The sequence below is a fragment of the Morus notabilis genome, unplaced genomic scaffold, assembly GCF_000414095.1.
Source record: "Morus notabilis unplaced genomic scaffold, ASM41409v2 Scaffold57, whole genome shotgun sequence".
Classification (NCBI taxonomy): Eukaryota; Viridiplantae; Streptophyta; class Magnoliopsida; order Rosales; family Moraceae; genus Morus; species Morus notabilis.
Window position 1 is genome coordinate 50,616 of NW_010357689.1, and position 9,478 is coordinate 60,093.

General features: G+C 34.0%; 1 protein-coding gene across 1 annotated transcript; it reads right to left on the minus strand.

Moving 5' to 3' along the window:
- Nucleotides 1-4,305, minus strand: LOC21401505 (endoglucanase 24). The gene is made up of 4 exons (XM_024174384.1): nucleotides 3,867-4,305; nucleotides 2,018-2,302; nucleotides 1,322-1,483; nucleotides 1-866 (listed from the first exon to the last, which is right to left on the minus strand). The coding sequence occupies exons 1-4, from the start codon at nucleotides 4,287-4,289 to the stop codon at nucleotides 261-263; spliced, it is 1,476 nt and encodes a 491-aa protein (XP_024030152.1). The 5' UTR covers nucleotides 4,290-4,305; the 3' UTR covers nucleotides 1-260.
- Nucleotides 4,306-9,478: the final 5,173 nt, after the last annotated feature.

The window sequence follows — 9,478 nt, forward strand, 5'->3', positions numbered from 1 at the left end:
TCAGTGCCAAAGAGTTGTCTCGTCCCGGATGGAACAATTCTCATATGTAAAAAGTCACAAAGTTTTTGTGACTTAAAAATGTATAAACGAATTGGTTCAACAATTAACATTTAAAAAGCCTCTTCCCTCTTGTCTCCAACCAAGATGAGAGACATTAACTATATAGTTCCCTATCTTCAAGTATGAAGTTATTGCATTTTGCACTATGTACAAAAATGAGCTGTATACTTTAACATCATCGCCGATATATTGTGCCAAAATTAGGGGTTTGGATTAGCAACAAAATATGCTAGTACCCCAACAAATGGTGCGTTGATGTACGTCGTGGGCTCGGACTTCCTAAAATCAGCACGGTCGTCCGTATATATGTCGTCCTCTCCAGGCCCTCCCACGACTGCTCCAACAAGCACATTAGGGTTTGGATATGAAGAATTGAAGTATACCGAGCCCTCCTTGCAAGCAATCGGTTGGGGGTGGTCCTTTACCGAGGGCAAGGATGATCCGCGGTGGTGGATACGTTGAGGGTACCGGTCCCCATACCCTACCATATAAGACATGCCCGTTGGATTGTTGCCCAAGATGTAATCAACCTGCTTTTTGGCTTGTTGTCTTAGCCAACTTGGGCTAACATTTATGTTGCCACAGTTTAGTGTTTGTGATGTTTTAGCTAAATAGTTGGCGTAGACAAGCATGAGGAATGTAATTGTAGTGGAGTGTTGCAAATTGCTGCCTCCGGGCTTGTAAATGAGGCCTCCGGGTGTATATTCTATGTGGGAGGATGATGACTCCGGGACTAATGTGCACATGAAACTGTCTGCTGAGGCCTTGTAGGATTGTAAATTGTACATGTTGCCTTCTATCACTTCCTAAACAAGGATCAAATGCAAATTTGTGTGCATCAATACATATTCTTTAATTGATTTGAAAAAAACGCGCTTTTTTTTTTTTTTTGGAATAAGGAGGTTTGATTCCCTCGTTTCAAGATTAGTATTTTTTTTTTTTATTAGCATTGAAGAAGATACTTGTTCCTTTTTTTGGGTGCCATTTTTTAGCTCTACTAATGTAGTTCTTCTAGGTATTAAAAATTGGTTACATACAAACTTAATCTAGTGGTAATTTTACACCCACCCAATAGTTCAAAAGAAAAATATTGAATGAAAATTTCCTCAAAACAAATGAAAGGGGGAAATATCGGATAAAAATATGAAAAGAACTTCAACAATGATGAAAGACCATAAAAAAAAAGGAGGAAAGAAAGACCATACACATGTGTTTGCCCGAAAGTTACAAAATAAAGAAATAAATTAATAAGTAGGCTAACCTTAGAGACTAGGACATTTAGTCCGGCATGCTTGTTGTCCCACCCAAACTCATTGATATTATCCTCGGCACCAAGAGTTTTTCCATTATATTGTATGTAATCCAAGAATTGACCATCTTGAGTAGCCCTCCTTAGCCATGCTGCCCCCCACAACAACTCATCCTGACAATTATTTACATTTCACAATTGTACACGTCAACAAACAATTTCACACTCTTATGATAAATAATTAATATTTTAAACATTTCACCGATTTGAGTTTTACTACAGTAAAAAGCTAATAAAAAACTCTCACATATGGTGGGGCATTTTTTGTCCCTTGCCACAAAAATTTATTGGTTCTCCATATTTGTCCTCTTATTCTTCTAAATGTCATTGTTACTAATAAAATTATTATACATGTAGATGCGTGCTATTACTACCACGTAATTTTATGGATCATATCATAACACACCAACACAATCATCTAATTATTTGGAACATACATAGTCCCACTAATGAGATTGTTGCATTATAACACAGTACTAAATATATTATGGTCATAATTTATTATTATTTATTTTTTTAATTTAGAGTAGGGAATTTGAAGTCTAGTACTACCGTCAGGTTGTAAGGACAGTCATAATTTTAGTTTTGATCATTACTAATAGTGACAATTATGCTGTAAAAAATGGGGTAAATTTGATATGGACTTGCCTGGTAGCCATCAAAATCACAATAAAATGGACAGACACCATCCCTAATATTTGAATTGTCGCTGTAAGCTCCCCTATTAGAGTCAGCAAACTCAAAAGCCTTCACGGCATTCCAGTATCCGGGATCATAGGACCGGAACGCCATGGATGAAGCTGCCAGAGCCGCGGCGGTCTCACCAGCGACATCGGATGCCGGATTCGGAGCATCAACGGCGTACACTGTCCGTGCCGTGTCCATATCTTCCGGTCTCTCCCAGCAATTGTGGTCTATGATTGGGTCTCCAACCTGAGTAGACATGAAACTAGACTAGTCATGCAAAATGAACAATTTGAGTGGATATTGTCTTTAATACCCTTTGAAATTTGTTTCCCACTTAGGACACTGGTAGGAGATTTATGTCTTTTTAAGGTGTCCCAGTGAAAGGAATAGAAAGCCATATATAGGACAAGGACAACCTATGGTCCATGAGAACTGATCACGGACTTTAAGGTGCAAAGCGACATGGTCCACCATACACAGTGATTAGCGTACAAAAGGGAGACAATACGTCTACTTAATAGTATTATCCTTTTTTCTTTTTTCTTTTTTTAATTATCTTTAGGGAATTGGGAAATTGTTATAAAACTATGTTCTCATAAAAGTTGCAAAAACAAACCCCATAAGCAACATTATAAAGATTTTCAACTCATCTACCGCTTGTTATTCTTTAGTCCCCTAAACTATTTTTGTTAGGGGCCTAACTTTGTATCGTGTTTACAAGTTATAAACAACATTATATGAGTGGATTAATGATCACCGTACGTACAAGGTCGTATAGAATGTGTACCTTTTATTAATTCAGTACATGGGAGTTGTAGTTTAATGAGATTACAATTATGCCACAATGACTAGGAAAACTCAAACTTTGGAACTTTCTATTAGACGTATTGGAAACGAAAGGGCAATAAGTGGATTAATGATCGGTTAATTTCGTGTTTGAGGTTAAAAACAACAAAACCAGAACTTTGAAGGCTAAAACCAATGCATGCACCGCCAATTGCTCTATTAAATATAAGATTTCAGTTGCCAAAAAAAAACCCCAATTAAATTATATATATATATATATATATATTAGGAAAAAAAAGGAGAGAACAACAAACAAACCCTTGATCTTCCAGATAGAGTTTGTGGGGGCCAAAAACAGAAAAAGAGGTGAATTACCCGACAACTCAGTGGACTCTTCTTACACACGTCCATATATAGAGCCACATTTCTAACTTCCATGGCTCTCTCCTCTAGATGGAAAAAGATTTTCTTTGAAAAGTAGCTTTGCCCCATCTGCTAAAGCTTGAAGAACTCCCAAAGGTCCGGCGTATTCAGGTCCAATACGTTGTTGTATCCCTGCGGATATTTCTCTTTCTAACCATACAATTACTAGTACACCTATTGTGATTCCCAATACAGGAGTAAAAATAGGAATAAAGGCCCATATAATTCCATAGGTCTCTTTTAAAAATTTGGAACTGATTGATTGTCTTTTATTGTAAGATTATTGTAATAAAATACTTTTATATTTTTAGGACAGGCTCTGATCTACAAACTATGACATCCAAAACTTGACTTTACACTCATTCACGGATTATTTCAACTAAATCCATGAACATATCTCACCCACAAGATCATACAATAATATACACATTTATTGTATGATCGTAGTAACAATTTATAATGTCACAGTAAAGTGTTGCATTTTCATTGGTAATATATAGTTTTATCAATAAGAAAATGACAACTATTACTTGACACACAAGTTAGTAAAAAAAACAAAAGATGAAAATAGAGTTGGCGTTTCTAACATTTAGGTACGAACCTGCACGAAAATGCGGTTGGGGAGCTGGGAGACGGTCTTGAGCAGGTAGTCGGTGGCCCAGCGGACGGCGACGAGCGCATTGCGGAGCTCGGCGGGGGGCATGGAGTCGGCGAACTCGATGACGCTCCACGCCAGCATTGTGGTGGTGAATGCCATCGGGAATCCAAACTTGATGTTGTCCCCCGCGTCGTAGTAGCCGCCAGTGAGGTCCACGTTGTAGGTCCACCCATCACTCAGGCCCGAATTCTCCCGCCACGTCAAGCGCTGGTACTGCGGCAGAACCCCCGACCGCTGCCCCTCGAAAAACAGGATCGCCTTCGACAGCGCGTCGCCGTAGTCTGGCTTGGAAACGTCCAATGCCAGACTCGGGGCGAAGAAGAGGACGAGAATTATGAGGAAACGAGGGAAAGAAGGAGTAATCATTTTGTGTTTGTGGATGTTTTAGTTTTGAAATTGTGATTATTTTGGGTTGTGAGAGTTTTTGTTATATAAAAGGAAAAAAGTGGGAGTGTCACGGGGAAGAGAAGAGTGGGATTGGACTGCGTGTGAGCGCCGACAAGGCTTGAGATCGTTTATGAGAAGAAGAAGAAGAAGAAGTGTCAGTTAAGATCACATGGGTTTTGCAAAGGCAAAAGTGTCGTTATAATAAGAAGTGCAAAAGACTGAATTCCATGAAGAGAGAGAGAGAGAGAGAGAGAGAGAGAGAGAGAGAGAGAGAGAGAGAGAGAGAGAGAGAGAGAGAGAGAGAGAGAGAGAGAGAGAGAGAGAGAGAGAGAGAGAGAGAGAGAGAGTACTCTTTTTGTGGGTCCCACTTTTTGTTTGTTTTGTTTTCATGTTTAAGCTAGTGTTGAGAGATGAGAAATGATGAGGACCCTTCAAATTCAACGATGATGATGGAGAAGAAACGCACTGATGGGGGAATTAAGTTTGTGTTTGGATGTAGCAAGTTGTATGTGTGTGTCTTGGAAAACGTCTTGTTATAAATGGCTGTTAATTTTGGTATAAATGGCTGCTAGTCCGTTTCCTTTTTATGTTTCAAGTACATTGACAAGGAGTGGTTCTAGTGGACGTCAAACAAATACGCACATATTTTGAAATAAATTTTACAGTATTAACTGTTATTTTAACTGTTTGGTTAATTTTTCAACCCTCTGATTATTACTGGTTCTATTACAACACTAAAACAATATCACAGGATAATGAAAAGGACAATTTCTGTCGCATGAATTATCTAATTGAAAAGGAGTATTTCTAGGAAAATTCTTATTCTACCAATAAGAAACAATTTTTAACCATAATACTGAATACAAAGTATGATAATAAACAGAATTTGATATAAATCTCAAGGTTGAAAACTGTACTCTACCTGTTGGAATTTTTTCAAAACCTACAAAAATATCCTCCAAATTTTCTTTTGATAAACCAAAAGGAGCACTTTATAATAAACGTTTAGTATTGTACTCGAGAACTATCATTTTCACTCCAACAGAAGCCAGTTTTCATTCTTTTCAAAAGGGCATGGAGCAGGTTATTATAAGTTTGTATCTTGGTGTAGCAAGTTTAACTTTTTTTGACTTTTCTTTGAGTTTTAGGTTAGTATGGTTGAGAGGAAGAAAATTTGGATGTGGGAAAAATTAAAAAATAAAAAACAAAACAAAACAAAACAAAAAAGAAGAAGATTGAATGGGACATACTAAAAAGATAGCACCCTACTCTAACAAATTCTCAAGATGGCTTTAAAAGCTTTAAATAAACTATTATTTCCATTATACTTGATATAAAAAAAATTTCCATTGCATTTAGATGTGGTTGGTTTTCTTGAATTTGGGAGTTCAATGAATCAATATTAACACTAATTGAAAAAATAAATTGGCACAACCACGTGCAATTGCATCAACCCAACAAACACAATTTTAGGCTTTAATTAGGAGAAACCAAACACAGCCTTAACCAAACTGTTTTCTTGTGATGCACACGACGGTTTAAAGAGAGTGGGTCTATCCAACTGTTTTTGTAAAGGGAAAAACGTTTGTAAGAGTAGACGACACAAGAAATCTGATAGGGCCAAAGTGAGATTCCAATTTTCTGATCGAAAGGTGATGATGAGGACAAAGAGGCTAATTACTAAAGAGATTCTTTTTCTCCTTACCCAAGGCAGCAAAAGGGCGCTGCTTCCACTCGGTATTTGTCCTTTTACAACCGTCTTACATTAAAAAAAAAAAAAAAAAATAAAAAGGAAAAGTCCATTTTGGGTTTTTTTTTTTTTTTTTTTTTTTTAAAGATGATAAGGAAAAATAAACTATGGATTGGATTGGCGTTTTTACCCGTTAAATTTATATAAAAATCTATATGTTTTATATATTTTGTTTATTTTTATGTGACTTTAATTTGATATAACAGTTAAAAACATATACTATCAGTATGATTCCGACCGTAGAAAAACACTTCCTTTTTTTTATTATTTTGGCTAGAAAAACTTCATTTTGGTTTGTGGAATAATATGATTTGCTCAAAAATTGGGCAAAGGGAATATTAGTGTGGCAGTCACAAAAAGCGATTGCCTCAGGTTCTATGAACTTTTTGGTATAGTAATTAAAATTTGCTTGCTCACAAAGTTTTGCATAAGATAGAAAACGTCGTGATTGGGCTACCTTGTATTTTTTTTTTTTTTTTTTTTTGCTTTTTTTTCTACCTTGCAAATTTTGGGACGTACGTGCCACCGCAACAAAAAAGAAAAAAAAAAAAGCATGGACGAAAAAAAAAGTAGTAGTCTTAACTTTGCAATGGAAGCATTTTTGTTTTCTCACTTTATTAGGATTGAACCCGAGGTAAAACATAAACAAAAATAGATAATTTTTTTGGCTAAGAAAAATTATTGAACTTGTTATTTACTTTTCTCGGTTTTTTTTTTCTTTTTTACTAAAAGACGGAAATATAGACAAGTACATTGCATGCAATTGTAGTTACGAGGGCGATAAGAGCTTATTATTATAGGGGTGAAAAAAGAAGAGGAAGACAATGCAAAAAAATCTCATGTTAAGAATAAGAACGATGTTGCATACTACTATATTACTGCTTAATACCACTCTGAGATCAGGACAACACAAACAAATAGGCAAATGGTTGTCTTATGTGATAGTTTCCTTTGTTTGTACTAGTTTAAACCGCGCATGTATGTAAGCTGGATTTTGTATAAAAAATTAATAGCATTATCTATTTGTAAATACTTTTTTATGTAATATTACTCGGAAATAACAAAAAAAAAAGAGTAAAAAAGTGAGAAGAAACAAAAATACAGGACCAGAATAGGTAAATAAAAAAAGGGCGCACAAGAAAAGGAAAACAAAAAAAGGCATGAGACGAGATGTTTCATTAGCTGGAGGAAGAGGGTTTAAAAAAAAAATTTAAACATGGACATGTACGAGCAAAAATTATTTTAATGAGCAATTAGAGAAAAAAATACAGTTAATGAAGAAAGGGAGTCAGAAAGAAGGAAAAAAAGGGAAATAGTAAGAAAAAACGAAAAAAAACAAAGACACATAAAAAAAAAAAAAAAAAAACATTTTGCAAATTTTGGGAAGCAACCCATTGAGCTTTACTAACATGACTAGTTCAAACGCTCGCGGAGTTTTCAACATCTTTATATATATATATATATATATATATATGGAGCTCCAATTTTTTTTTTTTGGAAAATTTATTGTTTTCTTAAAAATTAAATTCAGTAGAAAAATATTAAATAGAGCAACATTAAAAGGAAAATTATTTTAATGGGGTGGATTAGATAAAAAATTATTTAGTAGTACATATCAAAAAAATTATTTGAAAAAATTGCAGATAAAATGTTTTAGTAAAGACACATTTGAGAACATGATATTTAAGATCATTTATTGGGTATAAGAAAAAAATATTTCAATGGGAAATTAGAGAGAAAATAATATTTAATGGAAATAATAGAGACATAAAGATGGAAAAAAGGGAAAAAATAAGGACAAAAGTTTAAAAAAAAAAGGGAACAAAGACAGAGACAAAAAGAAAAACCGTTTTGTAAATTTTGGGAAGAGCTTTATTAATATGATTAGTTGAAACACGCGCTATTATACATTTTTCTTTTTTTTTTTGAAAAAAAAAGAGGTCCAATTTTTTTTTGAAAATCTTATAGTTTAAGTTTTTATTATTGTTTTCTTAAAAATTAAAACCAGTAGAAAAATATTAAATAAAGCAACATTATAAGGAATTTTTTTTTAATGGGATGAATTAGGTAAAAATTATTTAGTGGTATATATGAAAGAAATTTATTTAAAAAAATTCAGATAAAATGTTTCCATAAAGTCACATTTGAGAACAAGATATTAAAAACTATTTATTGGGTATATATAGTAAAAAAGAGTATTTGAGAGGGTCATTTTACAAAAAAAAATATTATAATATATATGAGAAGAAATTATTTTAATGGGATAATTAGAGAAAAAAAGTATTTATAAGAGTCACATTTGAGAAGGGAAAAAAGAAATATATATTATATTATAGAGGAAAAAAATGGAGGGAAAAAAAGAAAAGGGGGAAAGAAAGTTAAAAAAGAAAAACGTTTCTTTATCGCACCTTCTAAAAAAGGAAAAAAAAACATTCTCTTAAAGGAGAATGGTATAGACATAGATAGATAAGAGGAGGAAAAAAAAAGGCAAGGAGAAATAAAAATAGAAGATGCAGATAAAAAATGTGGGAAGATAAAAAAAAACAAAAGGAAAAATAAAAAATTAGAAAAGGGAAAGTAGAAAGCAAAAAAAAAAAAAAAAGGAGAAACAGATGAAAACGTTTCTTTAGCCCTTGGAAAATGCACACGTATTTAGTAAAAGGTGATAATAAGATGTCATAATGTCATTGAATAACAAAAGTCCTTTTTTTTCTTTTTTTCTTGTCTAAACACTTGAGGTTGGTGATAAGTGAGTTTTATACTCGCGAATTCGATATTTTTATCATAGCTTTTTCGTGTTTTCGAGAATTTACAGTCAGATTTACATTGTTTATTTATTTATTCATATTGGTCCATTTTTAACCTATTTTTTGCCCATAATCTTTACTTTTCGTCGCTTTGGTTCTTTTTGCTTAAAATTTTTTGAGCCCCGATGAAGAACATGTCACACTTCATGATAATGACCAAGTCAAAAAACTTTCCAAATGGGAAAAGGGCCGCACAATTTGCCAAGAACTAAGAAGGCATTCCATTCGGCACCCGATACCATTCAGCATGGAAGTTCACCACCTTTAGGCGGGTGATATATTCTAATTTGTGATTCCAGAAGAACTTCGATGTAATTGGTGTTAGGCAATATGATAAATGACTGAAAATAACAAAAAAAAACCTTTTAAACTAAGGGTCTGTTTGGTAGAGGGATTCGTTCCCTTATTTGAATCATGATTCATGGTTCGCTACAGTATTTTCCTATGTGGAGGACGTTTGGTTGGAGGATTCAAACCATGTGATTTGAACCATTTTCGATTTACGTGAATTTTTTGTGAGAGAAAATACTGTAGCGAACTATGAATCATGATTTAAATCAGGAACGAATCCCTCTACCAAACAGACCCTAATAAGAGAGGAAAGCGAAGAA